The following is a 21373-nucleotide window of genomic DNA, read 5'->3' as shown; positions in this document are numbered from 1 at the left end:
ACAATAACTACAGCAAGCGCGACAAAGCAGCTTTACCTACATCTATGCACATGCAGGGTGTAAAGGATTGTTCTAGAACAAATCTTTAATATTCAGCCTATGCTGTGCAATGACCTTAGGTTTCCAGAATTCCTTTTATGTTTGTATTCAAAGGATTTATGCAAAACGGGTTGTTTTTCTAAAAGTGTTCGAAACGGTGTAGCTTTAAACAACTGGAAATATCAACAACTTGATGTAGGTCGCGTCTTCAGTGGCACGAGCGATTCACGTATTTTAATTCATTTTTATTTCTAGGAAATGCTTGTGCATCTCGCCTTCTTGAAGGGATTTGACTGACCCCGGTACAGCAGGCAAGGACTACAATTTGATTTTGCCGTGCGTTTTTAATGACGCTGAAGCTGTGCCTAGAGGTGAGTTTTTCACGAAAGTCCTACAGCAAGGTTCGTTCTTCCCACGTTTCTGTTAGAATCCCTGATTCTGCTTAAGATTGACAAGTCATGTGGTATCCCGCTGTACGCTGAAGAAGGCATAACTATCTAGCTCCCTCCAGAGGTTATTTTCTATACAAATCAAATATATTAGGGCTTCGATCCACTTAACACTACTGAAATTGAGATGATTCAGCAAGGCGTTAATAAAACTTGAAATGGGTGGTTAAAAAATGACGAGGGTCTCTCTCGAAAACAGTAGGGGTGTTACCCTGTCGTCCTGGCCAAATGTCCTCCAGGCCTTTACCAATCATGGCCTCCTAATAATCCCCATCTGTGAATTGGCTTCATTACTCTGGTCTCTTCCCCACTGAGAGCTGGTGTGTGGTGAGCCACTGGTACTATGGCTGCCGTCGCATCATCCAGGTGTGGCTGCACACTGGTGGTGGTGGAGGGGATCCCCATTACCTGTAAAGTGCTTTGAGTGGAGTGTCTAGAAAAGCACTATATAAGAGTAAGGAATTATTATATTAAAGTAAGGGTCTTTAAAATCCAGGAAAAGCATATGTGCAACAAATGTATTAAAGATTGGAGAGGTTAGGTGGTACAATGGCTAAGAAGTAGGGTTTGTCACTGAGTGGTCCTGGTTCAAGGCCCAGACTTTACTGTCACCTTATGGTATAACCCCTGAACACGTTATTGCACATCCTTGTACTCTGTCATTATGATGAACCTTGTTGGTATACACGTATTACACTGCAGTAAAGGGCAAGTGAAGTTGTTCATTTTTTGCAAGTGAATTTTTATTTTTCAAACTCATTTGACTGCATCACTGTATCCCATGACCCTTTTTTGCAGTCTGATGCTATTGTACGGTCCCTCTGGGATTATTGATCATCTGTTGGTCCCCTCCCCTCATCTGGGAAAGACTGAGCAAATCCTTTCTTTTTTAGTCTAGGCACAGATTATACTTTAAAACACTCTCTCCCTGAAGTTCTTTCCATTACATATCTCAGGCTACCCGTTCATCTGTAGATATTATGACAGTGTTTATTATGAACACCGTGGTGCCTGTGTCCTTAATTTTCTGAGTCACAAAACGTGCTGCTTCCTCTTAGCTGGCCAGACATATGACGGCGCCATACAGCTCATTTGTCTAGCATCCCTCCCTGTATTTTCTCAAACTACCACGCAGATTGCTCAATCCTACAGACTCATTAAGATTTCGTAAACATTGACTCCTCGAGAGACTTCAGCATCTTCTCTTGTACATGGAGCAGCCAAACGAAGCCAGTTCAGGTCTGTCCAGCGACTGCAGCACCCCTCAGTACAGCCTTCATCCCAAGCCACCACGCAAATTGACGATCCCCCCAGTCTGGTAACCAGCCAAGTTGCCTAATATTGGGAGTCTGTTGCTCACAGTCTTGGCTTATCCTATTTGGTGAGCAGCATTCTTCTATAAACATTGATCCCCCCAATACAGTGCTGTTACTAATGCACCACATCTTGATTCTGAGTACAGATACCCATCTGCTCCTGGATCACAATGTCTTGTTTTCCTACCAGCAGAGTGCCCTCACAGGCACTGTGGGTCTCTGGCACTTTTCCTTGGTTTAAGGTAGGGTGATCATGCCATCACCCACGAGGCCCTTCCTCTGCAGACTGATTCTTTTGCTCAAAGCTACAATTAGTTAATTAATAGACTGATATTCTGTTACTCCAGTACAGCCTATTCCAATACCTCATTTCCCAGACACCTGAGTGCCCTACATTAATTAAGCACAGGTGTGTCTACCATTCCTGTTTACGAGTACTTAGCTCTCAGTAGCCATCTTGGCTCAAACAGGGGCCACAGTGTGGCTTTGTCCTCTTAAGGGCCCTATGGATTCTAACAGGTGCAAGCTCCATGTAAATAATAGAATGATATACCAGGATCCATACTTAGACCATTTATTTTTCTTTTCCATGGTTTTCCACACTTTGTATTCTGCTTTAGCTCACCTGCCTATGTTCTGCCATGCATTTACCACGAATGCACTGTACCTTTTGTATTTTACTCCAAGTCCACCATGACATATCACAGTGAGCTCGATCAGTTGTAATTTCTGTATAAGAAATAATTAATTTGCTTTCTAAAATCTGTAATGAAGCAATTTTCAGATCTGTGTTTTTCAAATGGACAACTGTAGAAAGAGTATACAAGATTTAATTCAGTGTAGGAATGAAAATGGCACATTGTGCATATTCTGTGTAGAAGCCAGTCCTACTGACGCAGTTGTGACCCTTGAAATATAGATTGCAGTCGTGATAGTTTTGCAGACAGCTCCCATTTAGTTGCTTATCTCTATCCTTAGCCAATATGAAGCCCTTGTAAACACCCTTGTTTTCATAACATCAAAACAGCATGTTGTGCTTCCAACACTGGAGCCATTGAAAAAATTAACTTTCTACATACAGATAGACCTCCTAAAGTCTTGAACCCTAAGCATCTGGTTTATTTGAAATCGCCAATGGAGCGCCTTGGCTCAGGGCTGCTAGTGCTGTCGTGCTCTGTTCGGCACCAAGATTCAGTGCTGACTCGAGAAAAACTGTGTTAATTGTGACAGCTCCCTTGAGACCGGAGAGCTCCTGGGAGTTTTAGCGGTGGCTGAGGTGCCAAGAGAGCCTTGGTGGACTAATCGCAGGCCTACCATGAGTGGCGCTCAGACAGTTGTTGGCTAGTGACATGTCCCAGCCTCCCACCCGCAATGTCTTCATCGTGGAGCTCTTCACTTGGGCAAGCACCGTTACTAGCTGGCCTACTTCGGAGCCCGAGTAATATATCTTTCGACCAGTTTAAAAATTGACTGCATTGTGACGCATAATAACCTCTGTTTTTGCCTGTCTCTTTGCCTACTGTTGCAGAATGCCACACAAGATAGGGTTTGTAGTGGTCAGTTCCTCTGGACATGAGGATAACTACAATGCCAAGGAGCTGATGGTTCATGCCCCCACCGTCAATGGATGGAGATCAGCCAGGTAATTAGTAAGATTAGAGTGATGCATAACATGGATATATGAATTGTGAGTTAGAGAAGCTCTTTGCTGTTTTAGTTAAAATATAAACAGCTTCTACTGTGGTATTCTCTATTGAGGCTTGTCATATTTATATTTCAGACTATCCTTTTTCTGTAGTTTCATTAAAAAAATCTGATGGCTCGTTTCAAACTAGAGATATTTTTGTACTGTTATAAAGTGTCCACAATCCTATTAATATGTATGGGGGAAACTAATGGGGAGTGCATTCAGGTGAGGTCTCACTAGTGCATTGTACAATTTTAACATAACATCCTTTGATTTGAACTCTGCAGTCCTAAAAATATGGACAAATATTCCACTTTCTTTGTTTTTTTGCTTCAACACATAGAAGATGTAATGGACACCTATCGTTTATATACCTTCTTCAAGTTTTGTGTTTCCTGTGTTTATACTGTGTACGACCTGCATGTGCTGCTTAAATTTTGTCTAAATCCTGTTTTCCTAAGACCAGTTGAAGTTTCTGTGCCACTTCTGCAGTGTTTGCTAATACTCCCATTTTTGGTATTCTGGTACTAAAAGATGAAGCCACCTCTAATTACTGCACAAATCAGATTACACAAGAAAATTATATGCTGGAAAATTATATACTGTCACAGAGAGTAACTTCACAGTAAACCCATTGCCATATTATCTGGGGCCTTTTTGTCCTTTGGCAGTTGGGATGGAAAAGTGAGCAAAACTCATTACTAATAATGACACATCTGGCTTTACGTAGGTTTTGCCCATACCCTCAGGAAATTACTCTACAGCTGGTGGAGCGCTGCCGCATCCGGAAGCTACAACTACTGGCCCACCAGTACATGATCTCAGCAAAGATTGAGTTCTACATCAGCGACAGTCTGCCAGAGTCCTTTTCACCCAATCCATCAGACAGGTTCTGCAGGCTTGGGTGAGTGCCAGCAAAAATTTTTCCTAGCCAGAAAATGGGCAATTTCCTTCCTAGCTGACAAGCAGAAGGCCTGGCGTTTTCACCTGGGAAGCATGCCCGAAAGCATAATAACGTGCTTCACTCCGAGGCAGGAACACTGGGAGAAAATGCCGGAGCTGGAGCTGTCTGTTCCTACCACCTACACTGATGTCACTTATACACTGGTTGCATGCAGAGAAGGCTACTTGAAAATTTGCTCAAAAAAGTAACCTGTTTTTAACAGCTAAGCGCTGCCTGAAACTATCTGTAGGACTGCTAGAGTCAAACATATGCAGACATGATGAATGGACTTAAATGCAGACACTCATGTTTTCATGTCATATGAAATGGCATTCTACTGGTTACTAATTTTAGGAAGCATTGTTTACCAAAGGTACAGTATGTCTGCCTTTCCTTTTTCTGATTGTCTCTCTGCTTCTGCTTTGAATTCTCAAATTCTACTCGTTACTACCTATTTTAGGTAGATACAGTATTCGGATACAGAGAAAAAGCAGATTTTGAAAGGCTCCATGCACATGCTCGTAATACTCAACACTGTACAACTCTTTGCCTTACACCTGTTGTAGAGGTTTTGCGTTGGGTTTTGCACAGTGCATTTGGCCAACACAGTTCTTCAGGTTTCCTGGAAGGTTAAAGAAAAGACTTTACTATCTTTAGAAAATAATAGAAAATAAAAATAGATATAATTAGAAAATCATTAAGCAGTCCTGTAAAGCTAGAGTGTTTTCAATCCCAGTATTTAGTATACCTGGACAAATGATACACATGACTTTTGTAGCACTGAGCAGTTGTTGTTTTTCTAGGTATGTATCTCTTTCAGACAATGAGAAAACAGGGTTTAAAGCTCGGGAGCTGAAGTCTGTTCACGTGGATGCAGTTGGAACATATCTGAAGCTGATCTTTCACAAAAACCATATAAATCGCTACAATCTGTATAATCAGGTGAGAGAAATTCAGTCCTTAGTAAGAGTTGGTAGTTGTGTCAGCATACGTAGGCTGCAAAGAAACCTTTACTTGTTCATTTAATGCAGAAAAGAGAAGAAAAACACAACGTTTCGACTGTGGAGCCTTCTTTTCTTCTCTTTTTAACATGGGACAAACATTTACTTGTTCCTTTGAGGGGATTAGATCTATTCCATTTTATTATGTTGTATACTTCACACCTGAAGAAGGCTCCACAGCCGAAACGTTGTGTTCTCTTTCTTCTTTTCTTTCAGAATGGAATAAACCTATTACTTGTTCCTTTGCATACAAGTTTTTTTGCCATGTATCTCAGCATGGCTGACTTGAGTATACAAGAGTATATAAGTAGAAGGATACATCTTCCAAGTTATTTCTAAACTTACTCAGCTGATATTTATAATCACAGTGTTCACTTTAGCTCAGAATTAAGTTTTTCTTCATTGCAAAAGAAACATTTTAATGAAATTCATAACAAGTGACCTGATGGTATATATTCTTTGCAGTCTATGGATTAAACGTTTTGAATGCAAAAAGTTGTTAAAATTCAAACTGTTTTTTTATTTATTTTAGGTTGCATTAGTTGCTATAAATGTTCTTGGAGACTCGGTAGACAGCAGTGAAATGGATGTGATTGTGAGTTCATTTATTGTTTAATTTTACCTTTCTGAGTCATTTGTCCCTGAATATATCTTGGAGACTTGTGCTACAGTGCTTCAATAATGTTATCTGTGGCAGTACTGCAGAAAAACCCTAGAGGGAGCTGTTTACATTCTTCAAGTTGATACTGTATGAGCAGCTTCCTTTTCAGCTGACATGCCTCTGGACTTTTTTCACATCTGGATTCAGATTTTTAATTTGTGGTCAGTTTGATTTAAAGAATAATACTGAAACACTGTCTCATAGAATTTGATAAAATACTTCATACAAAAAGTGCCTATATTTACATAAGATAATGGTGTGTTGTTTTGCTGTTGGAGGGTTGAGGAAATTTTAAGTGGTTTTCTCTGTATGCTGCAAATACATCCAGCTGATTAACTTGCACTGTTTGAGGTGGAGGAAGAGGAGAGGAATGCAGTAATATGATGAGAGTGCTGCCTAACTGTGTGGGGTGTTTTTGCAAGGGTTGGACACGAGTAATCTGATAAAAGTGCAGACTGACCTCTGCTGGATGAAGAGATTGATTTTTTTATGTAAAAATGGATTCCTCCAAACAATTACAGCATTGTTACAGAATAATCTGTTGGAATCTCCTTCCATTTCTAGGATAGCAATTGCTTTATATTCACTGGGAATGTGTTGCAAATTACTGTACTCTGTTGCACTTGTTTCCGGAGATAGATTACGGGTAGTTAACAGTACTTTCATGCTGTCTTTTTCTCACTGTGTTTGTATAACAAAACTTGATTTAACCGTTTCACATTAACATACACTATAGATATTTCAATTGTTAAATTAAAATGGAGATAACTTGCATTTTTTTAAAATTTCTTACATTGCATGCAAAGTTAAGTATATGATTTAGAATAATATGGCTTTTATTCTAAACTAGCTCAGAATAGTCAGTCTTTTTGCTGTTATAATTGCACTGTTACCCAAAACATTCTCTACTGAAGTCTCTTGAAAAAAGATGACCCATTCCCCTGGCATTAAAAGATGACGTGTTCCTCTCTTATGAGATCAGACATATGCTGCAAATTCTGTTTTTAATCTGCAGCCAACGAGGGACCAGCTGATTGAACATTATCTCAACAGCATTCACAATGATGTCACCCTGGAAGGAACCTATTTAAGGTAATTAGAGATCTTGTTAGCACTTTACATATAATTAGGGCTCAGCCATGTGGAATTAATCCAATAAATGCACACAGTATATTATTTTATTCAGGTACAAAAATAATTTGCAGTAAGATCACTAAATACCATAATTACTAAAGTAGATAGGACTGTGACATGTCACTAGCCCACTGTGACTAGGTTAGTAGCACACAGTCTCAGTGTGCCGCCAGTGGTAGGGCTGGGATTAGTAAACCAGGGCTCTCCAGGTTCTTGGCAAAAACAGAAGACCCTGCAGCTGAGGGACACAGTGCACCTCCACTTCACACCAAGACTCCTGTCAGGCACAGCAGAGCTTTCGGCATGTTGAAGAGTGGACTGCCCAGTGGGTGGGCAGGTCAAGTCAGGTCAGAGTAGCACCACTGCCCTCATCACGCTCCCTGAGTATGCGACTGCGAGACACGCATCTGACACTTCCGAATTGAGCGGGTATATAACAATAATAATTGGGGGAAAAAATGAAATTGACCTGAAAGGCCCAGAACTAAACATCATGAATAGACTTATTCGAGGTGTCACCCTGCTGCCCTTCAGCTGTACACGCAGACCATTTCCACTCACTCCTGTATGTTGCTGGGATTCTCTTCTCGTCCCGAACAGTAAATCTGATTCGATCTCCCCACTGGACGACCTGGCATTCGACATGTACCAAGACCCGGAGGTGGCTCAGATAATCCGCCAGCTGGACGAGAAGAAACACGAGGCAGTGCGGCAGGAGAGGTTCGACCTTGCCAAGAAGCTGAAGCAGGCCATCGCCGACTTGCAGAAGGTACTGCACCTCCACGGGGTTGCAGTGCACTGAATCGCAGTAAAGGGATTTTCTTTTTCTCAGTCAATGAAAAAATAGAGGTTTAAAACCTTATTTCATAACCTCTTATTTGTTTAGAACTAAAATAATTGGTGCTCTGTGCGGCTTTTTAAAAACTTTTTAAAACTGTTTCCTGTTCTTATTCTTTGCATATACCTATCCGACCTCTAAAGAGAATTGTGTATTTTTCAGAAACACTTTCCCTTGGCATTGCCCATCCTGTGTGTCATCTTTTACGTTTAAAAACATATTAAAGTTCAAAAACTGAGTCCAAAATAAACAGAACAGGGCCGATGAGTGCAAATCAGCATGTGAAGTGAATATTTTGAATTAACAACAAAGTGCACAGTGCACATTCTCATTGACTTTCAATCCCACAAGGAACTGGAAAGAACGGAAACAGACATTTACAGTTTTAAACTACTGTACAGATCCTGCACATATAAACCGTTTGCCAACCTGCATTATCGGTGAAGATACTTGTCACAGGATGCCATTATTTCTTGTGAGATTTATGTCCATCTTTTTCCAGATTTTTGGAAGCTTTTGTATATTGTATATTTTTCTGTTCCTCTAAAATGGCATCTTATGAATTAAACGTTATTAATCGATTACTGATTTGCTTCAAATGGAACTGGGTTGTACTGAACGGTCATGAAAATTAGATGTGTAATTATCTGCCCGAGTTCTTGAGATGCTTTCATTGTATTCCACTGTACTTCAGGGTTCCCATCTCCTATATTAGTAGTATTAGTATCTTCTGTACTGAAATCAATGAAACGGCCTTGTTTTTACAAGTATTCTTGGCATGTGTTCTTCAGGTTGGGGAGCACCTTGGCCGTTATGAGGTAGAAAAACGCTGTGCCATTGACAAGGAGGACTATGACTTGGCCAAGCAGAAGAAACAGCAGATGGATGAATACCGTCTGAAAGTGTATCAGCAGCTTGAGATACACAATTTGCTTGACATGGGCTCGGTGAGTACTGTATGTGATTTTCGTTTTTGTCTTCTATGCTCAGATTAACAAACACCATATACGGTGCCCTGTCATGAAACTCACTGATTGGATGAAAAGTCCCTTTTTTGCATCATAATGGTTAAGAACGTTGGTATTATTTGAATCTGGGAGTATTTATGAACCTTAGTTGGAGCTGCCAGTGTACAGCAGCTGGAGCCTGCCAAATGTGTTTAACAAACACGCTACTCTGAGGAACTTGTCTTTTCAGTTGAAGTGTTTACTGTAATAATGATGTAATCTTTAAAGTAATAGCCGTTTATTTATTTTCTTTTTTCCCCTCTTAAATCTGTGACATGTCAGTGAAATGGCAAGGCCTTCAGGGCTGGGAGCTAGAAACCAATGTTTAAGTGACAGTAACTTTCCCTCTTTCTCATTCTCTCAATCGCTCTTTTCTTCTTTGATCTCCTTCTCCCAGATCCGGAAGATGGCAGACCTCCCATTGGAGCCCCTGAGCCATCCTGCTTCTCCTCAGCAGGTGAAACCGGCAGAAATTCCGCCCCAAAAGAAAAGGGATAAAAAGCCGGAGAAACCCCCCGATCCAGAGCCGTCACTCCCCGCCAGGCCCATGACCCCACTGCAAACCCCAAGCCCGCCATCCACTGTGGCCCGGCCAGAGCCGCCCAAGATCAGCGTAAGTCAAGGCGCTGTGAAGTACCACGTTATTTCAGATACAGCTCCGGCACGCCTGTCTTCCACAGAGCATGGCATGCCCATGATCAGAGGACAATAATGCAGGTGCAGGAAGATCATAGGTTATTGATTTTATATAGCATTGTTTTATGCCTTTTTCCATTTGGGCTCAACTTAACAAGTTTATGAAACATTTATACATTTTTCTTTCTACTTTTTGGAAATTCCAGTAAGGAAGTATTTGCAGGCATAAAGGTCAAAACGCGTTGAATCAACAATACTTGCAGTTTGAAGATGCGTACAATGGATTATTAGAGACCCAGGCTTTTTACATGAAATGCCTTAATGAAACCAGTTAGATGGACTGATTAGCCTCTTTTTGTTGATAACATTTTCTTACATTAAGCAACTCGTGAGTCATTCTTCTGTCATTTGTCACTACTTTATTGACAAGAGCTCTTATTTGATTTTGAATGTGAGGTATCACAGTTCTTTCCCTGTACTGTAACCAAGCGTTAGGTATTTTGTTACAGGAATGACATTCTGTAGGTAGAGTTTCGGCATTTAATTAAAACAATTAAACAGTTGGTTGATCTTAGTCTTGGCTGAGTTCAACCAAATGAAAAAATCCCTTATTATTCTAACTTGAAACTGGGACTGTTGTCTGGGTTGGCTTATAAAAGGGACATCCTTGGGTGCATTGTTAACTTTAAAAACATGAATTGGCAAAACATTTGTTCTGCTTTTTCACTGCGTAGCTCCTAGTTATATCAGTGGGAATAATATATCTCACCTCTACGTATGGTTTCATTACATTCTGGCAAGTTATTTTCTGAAAGAAATTGAGAAGGATTAACAGTGTAAAGCTTACTGTTAATTACCAATAACAATCCAGAAGCAAACACCATTTTCTTGAGTGTAGTACAGTATTTGGAAATGAGCAGGCGTGGATTGTGATAGCGTAGAAAGGTTTGAATGTTGTCCCGTTAACATCAGTACAGCCAATCGCAATAATTGTTCCTGTTTGTGTTGCCTTTGTTTGTGTAATTTACGTGCGTGTGCTATGTTTCTTGTCTCGGGCATTGCTGAACCTCGCGGTGTCTGTTTGCTGTATCTCCCTTAGGTCAGCGCCCTGCCATACGACGAGAGGCCTCTTCCTGCTCTGCGCAAACAAACGGGAGAGCGGCAGAGCCAGCTGGAAGAGTCGCCCCCCCCAGACTCTTCCAGGACCCCCAGGACCCCGGGCATCACTGGAGAGCCAGAGCCCCTGACAGAGAAGGCTCTCAGGGAGGCCACCTTCGCCATTGAGGTGTATGGAGAGGGACTGGTAAGGCTGGCAGGACATCTTTGATCACCTTTGGGATATTGGTCCAGAGAAAACATTTTGGAACAGGAGTGAGCCGCAGAGCTGTGTGGTGTCTATGCTGACTGTTACTTCACTGTGCTTCTCCATATCTGCTTTGTATACACAGAAGTCAATGCAAATTATATTCAAATTAATTGCTTCAGCAAAACCATGCATAAAATTCCAGGATTAGAAACACCTCAGTATTTTACTTCACTTTTAGTGATCAAGAGTTTCAGGATAAATGTTTTGTATTTTTGCTTGGTCTTAAAACCTAGTGGTGATTGACATAGACGTGGATGGTCAGATAATAAACAATTTACAACATCTTCTGTGGGCAAAGTACATTCAGTTGTTAACGCATGTGGTTTTTTTTTTTTGGCAAGTAGCGTCAAGTATATTTTCATAGTCAAGGAATTTAGTTGGTACCATCTTAGGATTTATGGTATTCTGTTGAGTGGATGTCCACCTCTAGGTCACAGACAAAATTGTTCATAACAAGGATTCATTTTAATTTTTTAAATATGTGACTCTGCAAGACAGGTTTGTCTGCTCTGGAACAGAAACATTAATTTTTTTGCATTCACACACATAACACCAAGCGGGAGTCTTACAGCGTTTTCAACAGATTATGAGATTCTCTTCATTTCTCACTGGTTGGCGTGACAGGACAGCTGTCTGTGCTTGTCTCCTGACGATCAGGTAGTCATTAGCCAGCTGTGCTGTCTCAGGTTTATGTTCCGTGGTCTGGATGTGCACATGCTCTGGAGCTAACTCGATCTGCTGCTCATTAATGAGGATTTATGTTGCCACCAGCTTTATCATGTACCTATGATTGTGTTGGAGGAAGGCAAAACCCTGTCTTCTTACAACAAACAGCCTGGTGAGATCCTTGGATCAGGTAGCTGCCAGTGACCAAACAAACTGAAAGGACAGAATGGTCGCCTTTCATTTTCAACCTTTTTTAGTTCTTTTGCTCCAAAAATGCATTCGTAATGCAGTAATCATAAACATCACCCGCATTAATGGTTGCTTGCGCTGCCTTATTTTATTCCTGTTATTGGAGGAGGTTGAATATGAGAATTTCCCTGTGTTTTAAAGCCCCCCTTTTAAGTTAAGGTGATGGGTGTGATGAGACAGATCCCATCCATGTTGGTCCAGCATCCTAGAAGATTGCATCTTAGTAGGAGATAAATAGTGAAGGTGTAACTGGTGCCTAACTTGAGATTGTTTCACATCTACAAGTGTTTTTTCTTGATCTTAATCCTGTATTCTCGATGTGTGAAATTGGTGATTGTATTCCCAATGTGCCAGGTGGCAGGGGCCTACTCAAAGACCTGGTCTTACCGCGAGGACGCCTTGGTAGCTGTTTATAAGAAGCTCATGGATGTTCCATCAGGAATGCCTAAGGAAGAACTGAAGACCTTGTTGCGAGCCGCTATCTTTTTGGTCAGGAAATCCCTCTCGGATAAGGTGTCTTCTGTAAGTAACTGCCAGAGAGTACATTTGCAAATGTGTAGGAGGAAGAACCAAAGATAATCTTTTGTATTCGTCCCATCCATGTGTTTGTGTTGCTTTCCGAGACAATTATTTGTTTTGCCATACCAGGTTTGAGCATTTAGAGTTAATCGAGAGTGTGTGGTTACATTTTCTTACAAGAACCTCTTGCTTCATCTAATTGAACGTTACTATTCTGGGTTTTCCCATATATTTTGAGATTAATGATAAAGCAACAAATATGTATCAGGACATGAATAAGGGCATCTGCTAAGCAAACAAATTATAGAATAATAACCATAGCATTTGCTACTATTTTAATTCCTTTTTATCTGAATGTCAAAGGGCTTATTAAAAAAGGATAAAGATATTTCTTTATACTGTATTATGAATGAAAGATATTTCTATTTCTTTATGAAGCATTTTCAAGCAAGAAGCAATAAAACTTTAATACTGAGTACACAGTTTATTGCAGAATATTTGTTGCCACTAGATTTTTATATTTGGCACAGAGTTGTTCTTCCTTTGATCACCCAAAATTTAACTCACATTTTATTGCCTTTGTTCTAGTCTAATAAAATAAAAGGGGTGTTGCTGAGCAGAGGTTTTCTCGCAGGGGAGTATGGAGAGTGCAAAACAGGACGCTGTCCCATCATCAGGGAATTTTCCCTGTTACAGTTTTTGGTTAAGGCTGGGCCTCTTCCTCAATGTTCTGTGTGAGGCTGCGTCTTTGTCATGCAAAACAGTGCCTGACAGCAGACGTGTGCTATTATGTCCATCCTCGTTCCTGACGAGCTTGTGCTCGGCTGCGAATCCGTGCAGGTGGAGATACTGCCCTCGTTTTAGTCTCTCCCATTCCCCGTGGTTTAAAGGCCGACGTTTCAATCTTCTGCCTGCAGTGTTTACTTTGTTATTGTCCTTCTGTCAGCACTCTGATTAATTAGCTCGTCTTATTTTTGAAATTCCTCAAAGAGCTACTCAAATTGCCACTTTTCATGGCCCAGCTAATTTACAGGCAGTTTGCGGTCCGGCTTAGGACTCAGAACAATAAGTCCATAGTCCCCGCAACATTCCCACCAGCCTTTCCTGAAATGTTACTCTAAAATAAAGATTTTCTTTAATGTCAGTAATAAGGAAGCTTTATTACTGTGACAAAGGAATCCCTGGTATTTTAATTTACTGTCTTGTGTTGCATGTTAATAATACTGCAAACAGGGAAAATATCTGATTGAACTTAATTATACCGTGACATTAATTTTGAATACTAGAAGGAGACATTGTAGCCAAATGTTTTACAGTAGTAGAAAAGGAAGTCTAAAGCTGCTGTAGTTCTTTAGGCGTTGCTCATCACATAAGGTTACTTCACAACAAAGACAGTATTGGCAGTTTTTTAATCTTCCCTTTAAACTACTGTAAATGCTACAAACTGTAGATTTTGCTTTCACTGGTGGTTTAACAGTTTTAGTCTCTGGTTAGAAAACGATACTGTAAGTAGTGCGTAGCACACCATTTTACATTTCACTTTCACTTCTTTAACAATAAGCGCTTAAGAAATTTACAAGTGACGGGAGGCATAAGACCCATCGAACCCCATTTCACCTGCATGCTGGTGAATGAGCCGAAGATCTCATTCAGATGATATAATGCTGGAAAAAAAAAATAGTTTTCCACCTGGGAAAATATCTCACTTTACTGGAGTATACATTCATATAGAAATGCTGTTTCATTATTAATAATTATTCCTTGAATTTTATATAAGGCTGTTCATCCTGAAAGACACCAAAGTGATTTAAAAACAGGAGGGGATCCACTACATCCACCAGCTGTGTGGCAAAGCAGCCGTTCTGTATCGGCAGCCCCACTGCTCAGCTGATCAGGTGGCAAAGAGAGCAATTGCTTCACTGGTTTGGTTAAGAGACAACATAAAGGAGGCCAGGTCATAAAAGCCCTGAAGTACATTTTAGCCAGTGTTGCCAGTGTTACTTTCATAAACATGTTTCAATGAACATATATTCCAGTAGTTCAGCTGGAAATTTGAAGAAAGGATTTCTGTGAGCCTGTCTTGGATTTCATGATTTCCTTTATATTGACCTCTTGTGGTGTCCTAGGTTTTCCAAGCCTCCCTGAAACTTCTGAAGATGGTAATAACCCAGTTCATCCCCAAGCACAAGCTGGGCAGAGTGGAGGCTGCACATTGTTTGGAGCAGACCTGGCCAAACTTGATTCTTAGAACTGGAGACTCGGCTACCCGACTTCGTGTTGTGGCTACAAACTTCATCCAGGTAGGCACACAGTAATTTGTGGAACTATTGACATTACCAATGTAAGTTTGTGAGGGGCTGAAGTTCCTTTTGACACGTTTCCTTTGCTGAATCATAGCACATGGGTTGTAAAAATGAGCTTGCTCTTCAGTCAGGTTTCCAGGTTGAAACACTTATTTTAGTGGTATTTCAGAGACACTTTGCCTTTCCTACAATGAGTTTCACTAAAACATTAAGGTGGGTACTGTGTGAACATTGTACATGCAAAGGGTTCTGACATAAAACCTTCAGATGGCTTGATCAAGCAAAGAAAAAACTCCTGATGCTATCTGATGGTGGCAAATCAATGAGGCAAAATAATAGAGATTATTTTTGTTTGCTTGTTTCACTGCTTTTGTTGAAGCTGTAGTTAATTTACACCAAAGATAAAATTTGCGTAAACTAGGCAAATTCTGACATGGCAGGACAGTCAAAACTGCAGAGATCTGCATTCTCTGAGCTGTTTTCCTGTCACACCGAATGGTGCCTGCCTTTCTCTAACAATCCCCATGTTGTAGTGTGCTGGCAGCAGGCTGCTCAAACTGGCCTGCACAGCTCCTCTTGGTGTGCTTTCCATTAGCTCCTGCTTGGAGAACAATATGGTAGTGTGTGTGTGTATTACAGTGTCCTCAGGGGCCTCCAGGGGAGTCTCCCCCTATGCAGGCAGGGTAGTAGTAAAACTGCATTACTGATGGAAATTAACGGCTTTTCTTCCATGACGTACTTTGGCAGGTTCTGTTACAGTTCCAGTCGTTTTTCTCTTTTGTCTGAGAATTTAAATGCTAGCTGCTACTCCTTTTTCCCCCAGGTTGTCTTAGATCTCCAGTCTGAGTTGAGTAAAAAGGAGAGAAAACAAACGGGATGCATTTTTCTCCTCTCCACACTTGTCTGAGCATTCAAATGTGTCTAAACGTCACTCTTTTTTTTATCACTGCAGAATCAGCTGACTATGTAGGTTAAAGCAGTGATTGGTTATTGTAATGTTGTAAATTGGTGTCAAGATCGTAGTTTCTTTTTTGATGAAGCAAACAATTAGAAATTTGTTTCTAAATATCAACCATGTACAACCTAATGTTGCCCAGGAAAGGGTGGTTGATGGAACAGGAAATGTAGACGCATGTATTTAAAAATGCCACATGGGTTAACCAAAACCATTTTTGTTCCTTAAAACCTTAGCCTTCCTTACTGTGCTGTTTTAACAAAACAAAACTCTTGCTAAAGATATTTTTTCATTGAATAAAAACAAGATTTTCAATATGTTTGTATTAATATGGACTGTGGAGAACCTCAGCCACAAGACAGTAATCTACTCTTACTGTGCCTTCAGACTGTGACAATTATCATAGTAACAACAGCATCTGTGATAGCCAAGGTTGGCTTAGATCTGCCACTGTTAACATCAGCCTGGAGTGATTTAAAATTGCTGCTTGTTGTAAAATTTAATGTCTTCACTTTCTGACTGTATGAAGTTGTTAACGAGAAATGTAAAAAAATGTGCAGTGCCTTTCTGTTTCTTCACAGTAGGAAATGTCTTACTTCATTGAGTTAATAGGCAAATAGACTTCATGGAACTTCATGGAGTCATATTTTGGCAGTTGTGTATTAAAAAAAAACACCTGATGTGGAGTATATTCTATGACTGCTCAGTGTTTCATGGTGGACCAAATTTATTTCAACTATGACATTATATCATAATACAGTTCTCAGAATGGCAAGGAACATCATAACTGATTCCACCCATCCTCTCCCTTCTCAATTCATAATCTTCCTGTCAGGGAGACAGTGTAGGGGACCAAATTAATATAAGTACATTTATAAGAGCTCCTTTGTCCCCTCTGCAATAAAACCGCTCAACGAGTGTATGTAAATGTATTACTCCCACTACCTATTTATTTAAGATAAGATCACTTTATTGGCCATATAAAATTTCTTGTATTAGGAATTTGTCTTTTCACATACCCTAACTTTCTCTCCATGAGACACATAGACAGGGAGAGAAGCTGGGGGTCAGAGCGCAGGGTCAGCCATTTATACAGCACCCCTGGTGCAGTTGGGGTTAAGTGCCTTTCAAATCTATCTATCTAAGTCTATGAATTATCACAGCCTTGGTTTGGTAGAGTTGAACTGGATTTATTTAATCAGGTTGTGTTCTGTCTACAGTCTAGCTGGAAATGACTCATGAGTTCTGTAGATGTATAATTATTCTTCACTGCAGTTACAAAGCTTTCCTAGCTTTAGTATGCTGTTTTTATAGGAGGCTTACAGCCAGGAAGTAGGGCATTACCAACAAGAGATTCCCAGTCCATCCCTTTAACAGCCTCCATGACTCCTGGAATCCTCATAAGACATCCATCTAAGGCCCTGGGCTTCCTCTGATTTTTTAAACAGAGTTTTGGAATTGACAGTTATTTTGTTTAATTGTATCCTGGCTCTGTTTGGAATTGCCAATTGTAACAGGTTCTGTACACACAGAGGGAGAATGAGGACGGACAAACATTCTCCTCCTGCTCTCCCACCAGTAAGCCATTCGTCTTTTGTCATGCCGTAAGATCCACAGTGCCTGTCAGGGTAATTAAACGCATTTAGAGGTGTGGGTTCTCTCTCATTAACATAACTGCAAGCCTGCAGGTGCCCAACTAGTTGCAGGAGTCACTGTATCCCCAGAAAGTGTGAACACTGGTTGACAAACACATTCCTAAGAGGGAGCTCTTATAATCACCACTTACTGGAGAATCCTGGTCCCATTTGGCCAACGATAATCAACTCTGAGCATCTTTACTGGTTGAACCACTATGGAGCTTCCCCTCCCAGTTCCAACTTTTTAAAAGCACTTGAGGGTGTGAATGAGGGGACAAGCCATCCCTATATGCTTGCAAATGCAAGATCGTGCTTAATTCCAGAGATTTGTCAAGCTGGTACCTATCACGATCAGGCTCAGAAGTGTCTGGTTAAAGATGTTGCCACAGCAGTGCTGAAATACCTGAGATCTTGCTTTGTTCCCTTTCGGTGCAGGAGATGGCGCTGTTTAAAGAGGTCAGGCCCCTGCAGGTCATCCCCGCTGAGCTGGTGAAGCCCATGAAGTCCAACACCCCCAGCCGCCTGGCTCTCAGTCAGGTGGAGCTGCTGGAGAAGCTCCTGAAGGAGCTGGGCACCGATGGCTCTGGGTTCACCATCAATAACGTGATGCGGGTAACCACCCCGCTTTGGGGTTTCATTTTTTCTTTTTCATTTAATGGTGCATTTTAGCCTTCTTTATGCTGAATACTTAGTTTGTATATCACTTGCAAACGGAACTGCGTTGTCATTGAGGTTTCAGTCTTGGTAAATTAAGGAACCAGTATATTTTAAAGCTATGTAAGTCAGACTTTAGATACTCGAAGGCACTCCACCCTCTTCATCCAGCTGCAGTCTGTTGTCAGTGAGTGTACCTGGTCATTAGCTCGTGGTCCTGACCTTGACTGCTGCACTCAAACGGAGTGATAGTCTCTTTACATAGGGTGTTTGCAATGATATTTGCCTGTGTTTGTGAATAGAAAACTGCTCTATGCATATTGCTTTTAAAGACAAATAGCTATACAGAAAAATACATTCTGTTTTTGAATGTATTTGCCTGTATTTTAAATCCTTGAATACTTCCCAGAAATGTTTTAAATATTTAGTGATGTACAAAGGTACAGTATTCAGAAAAGTGACCAGAGATGTGGCAGTTGCTGCAATTAAGAGAACCGGTGGATGTCAGTAAACCAGCGGGACGCACAGACAGTTTCCATCCAACATGAAATTATTCACTTTAAATTTCTTTGTAGGATAGCTATGTAAAGTACACTATTTTAAAGAAAGCTGAGCTTTGACAAAATGTTTGTTTTTATTGACAGAATGGAAAAATGAAACCCATGTTTAAAATACTCCTAGGGTGATTATCTTGAAATGAAGACCATTGAGCTAGTGCACAGAGCCCTGTTTACCACTGCTCAGTGCAGCAATCTTTCTCCCATCTCCAAGCACAGCACTGTATCCAGCCGTAAACTATTCAGATATTGACAGAGTGGGCCAGGGGATAAGCTGTCTCTTTCAGTTTACAGGAGGGTTTCATTGTGTGGCTTTTTATGGTGTTAGTAAAGTGTCAGAAATTTTTAAGCTCGGCTTCTCTGTGGTTTCATCAGCAGCTCAGACAGCTAGGGGCCCTTATTATGCATGTGGTTAGAAGTTCCTTTTTTAATTAGGACAGAAAATTGCCATTTTAAATATTCTTTAAATAAAAGTGACTAATAATGCTCTGTTCTATACTGTATGTCAAATGAATTGTTGTAGGAACTTTCTCCTATTAGTGGACTTTCCTGTTATTCATAATATGCACATCATTTTAGACTACACTGTATTTAAATAATGAAGTAATACAATTTTCAAATAAAATATGATACAGTATACAGATATAGCATGAAATAGTTATTCCATCAGCAATATTGGTTGATTTATCTGTAATGTATAAAACTGGAGTGATGATAGTACTATATAATATGTGATCATCTTGCAATTATAATGAAGTAGTGGCAGTATTATGTATTATTATATATTGTAGCAGAATTCAGTTAAGAGCATTGGCCAACAATCTGTCAGGTTGCAATTAAAGAAGTGAAAGAGATCTGTAATGTGAAGTATAGTTATTAATGTAATGATAATAGTATGAATTCATTAGTGGTTGTTGTTGATAGCGGTCTGCAGTATTTTCTGTTTCATGTGTAGTTCAGCAGTGATAGTATTTTGTGGTGGAACTGCCTTCCTCATCTATTTGCAGTGAAGGAAGCTAAACTCCTGCTGAATCTAATTAACCAACACTGCGTCAGTACTGTGTTTTGTTAGTACTTAAAAACGTTTCTTGAATAATTCATTTTAGTTGCTTCCGAGACAGCTAAAAGTATTTTCTATCTAAATACAATTTATCCCTGTTTTCTATTGCTGCAAACATTTTAATCTTCCTTTTTTATTACTTATATTTTATTGATACACTTATAGCATACATAGGCTGAAAAAAGATAACAGTTTGTATTAGGAGTCATGGTAATGCAATAGTCCAATTTAAATACACAGACAAATATAATCATAATCCAATAAAACTCCTCATTTGTATCCGTGTCAGTCCAAGTCTGTTCCTCACAGGTTTGTCATCTCTGTTACTCAGTTTGCTATAGGTGCACTGGAGCACAGTACTTCAGAGGTGCGTGAAACAGCTTCCCGGATTATCCAGGACATGTACCGCCAGCACAAGAGCGCTATTACGGACTACCTGCCTCTGGATGACGCCAGCACTCGCAGGAACGTCCTCTATAAAAACATCTTTGATGGGTTTGCAAAAATTGACGGGCGCCCTGCGGAGACACAGACCAAGGTGAGCATGATGCAGCCTAACGGTAGAACCACAGCTGGCTGATGACATCTAGTCCAGTTTTTCTACCCTCTTAGAATAATCCCTGGAATACTGCGGTCCTTCAGTGGAATACATTTCTCTACATTCACAGTTACCTGTACCACAGAAGCAAGGCTTCTTTTTCCTCAGTGGATGGGTTTGCGCTGTGAGATAAGTAACTGCTGACGTTTGATGCTTTGATTGTACTTAAGTCAGCTTCTCATTTTAAAACCATTCTGATGTGTACTCCACAGAAATTGGAACTTCTACCTGGCAAAAGATTTTCTGTTTTCATAATTATAACATCCTGTAGTAGCAGGAGTCTTTTAAGATATTTTTAGTGTGAAACAGTTACATTTCCCATTTACCATATTTCATCATTTTCTGGGGTGGAGTGATGTTGGTGAGATAAATAGCATGCTCAGTATGGCAACTGTTAAAATGCACATGGAAACCACATGAAAACGGAAGTGTTCTGCACAGCACTGCCCCTAGGTTTCAAGGTATTACCACATTCAAAAAGAGTTAACAGGAAACAGATGTTTTATTTTTTTTACATGAATCCCTAAGCTAAAAGCTACTGCACAATTCAAGATGAAGACATTGCTGAAAACCTTGAGTACGATTGAATGCTGATGACGCTGCCCTTGAGCAGCACCTGACTCTGTGAGCTCCTGCTTTTATCTGGTGCATGAGTGACCTCTTTTAGTTTTGCTACGCTGATTCAATGGTATATGGTTTGCAGCTGCATCGATTGAGTTAATTGAGTTTTCTCTTTACAAAATATGTATACTCTTCACAGCATGAGGCTAAAACTCACAAAATGGTTTAAGGTGGACTTTCTTTTCTGGATCTTTTACAAGTTGTAAGTAATTAAAAAAAACTCAGTGAATAAGGAGTCAGGTCCTTCTGTTTATGCCTTTTAAATTGATCAGTACAGGAATCAGTACATATGGTATAACTAGGGCTGTATAGTAACCCACTATGGTATAAAGGTCTTTCTGAATCTTTAAGTTTAAGTTCTGACTTTTAGTTCTTTCTGACTCTTTAAGAGCCCAGTGGTGAAAAAAGGTTATTAACAAAAGAGGGGTCAGCCTTGATTTCATATGGTTGCTTGAGTTAATAAGCAGAGAAGATATC

General features: G+C 40.2%; 1 protein-coding gene across 4 annotated transcripts in view; it reads left to right on the top strand.

The window, feature by feature from the left end:
* cep104 (centrosomal protein 104) overlaps positions 1–21373 on the top strand; it is a 33136-nt gene that overhangs the window by 456 nt on the left and 11307 nt on the right. For 2 of the 4 annotated variants that reach the window (XM_015337168.2, XM_015337171.2), the window contains exons 2-15: positions 295–410; positions 3333–3446; positions 4222–4395; positions 5238–5376; positions 5968–6030; positions 7112–7188; positions 7831–7999; positions 8860–9015; positions 9473–9688; positions 10811–11014; positions 12347–12514; positions 14638–14811; positions 17842–18018; positions 20009–20215. In XM_015337168.2, the coding sequence (XP_015192654.2) occupies positions 3334–3446; positions 4222–4395; positions 5238–5376; positions 5968–6030; positions 7112–7188; positions 7831–7999; positions 8860–9015; positions 9473–9688; positions 10811–11014; positions 12347–12514; positions 14638–14811; positions 17842–18018; positions 20009–20215 (2037 nt within the window). In that variant the 5' untranslated portion in view covers positions 295–410; position 3333. Of the gene's footprint in view, positions 1–294; positions 411–3332; positions 3447–4221; positions 4396–5237; positions 5377–5967; positions 6031–7111; positions 7189–7830; positions 8000–8859; positions 9016–9472; positions 9689–10810; positions 11015–12346; positions 12515–14637; positions 14812–17841; positions 18019–20008; positions 20216–21373 lie in introns of those variants that run through there. The other 2 variants (XM_015337169.2, XM_015337170.2) reach the window with 2 other exon arrangements.

This window comes from Lepisosteus oculatus, chromosome 25 (genome assembly GCF_040954835.1).
Source record: "Lepisosteus oculatus isolate fLepOcu1 chromosome 25, fLepOcu1.hap2, whole genome shotgun sequence".
NCBI lineage: Eukaryota > Metazoa > Chordata > Actinopteri > Semionotiformes > Lepisosteidae > Lepisosteus > Lepisosteus oculatus.
This window is presented reverse-complemented; position numbering and strand designations above follow the sequence as displayed.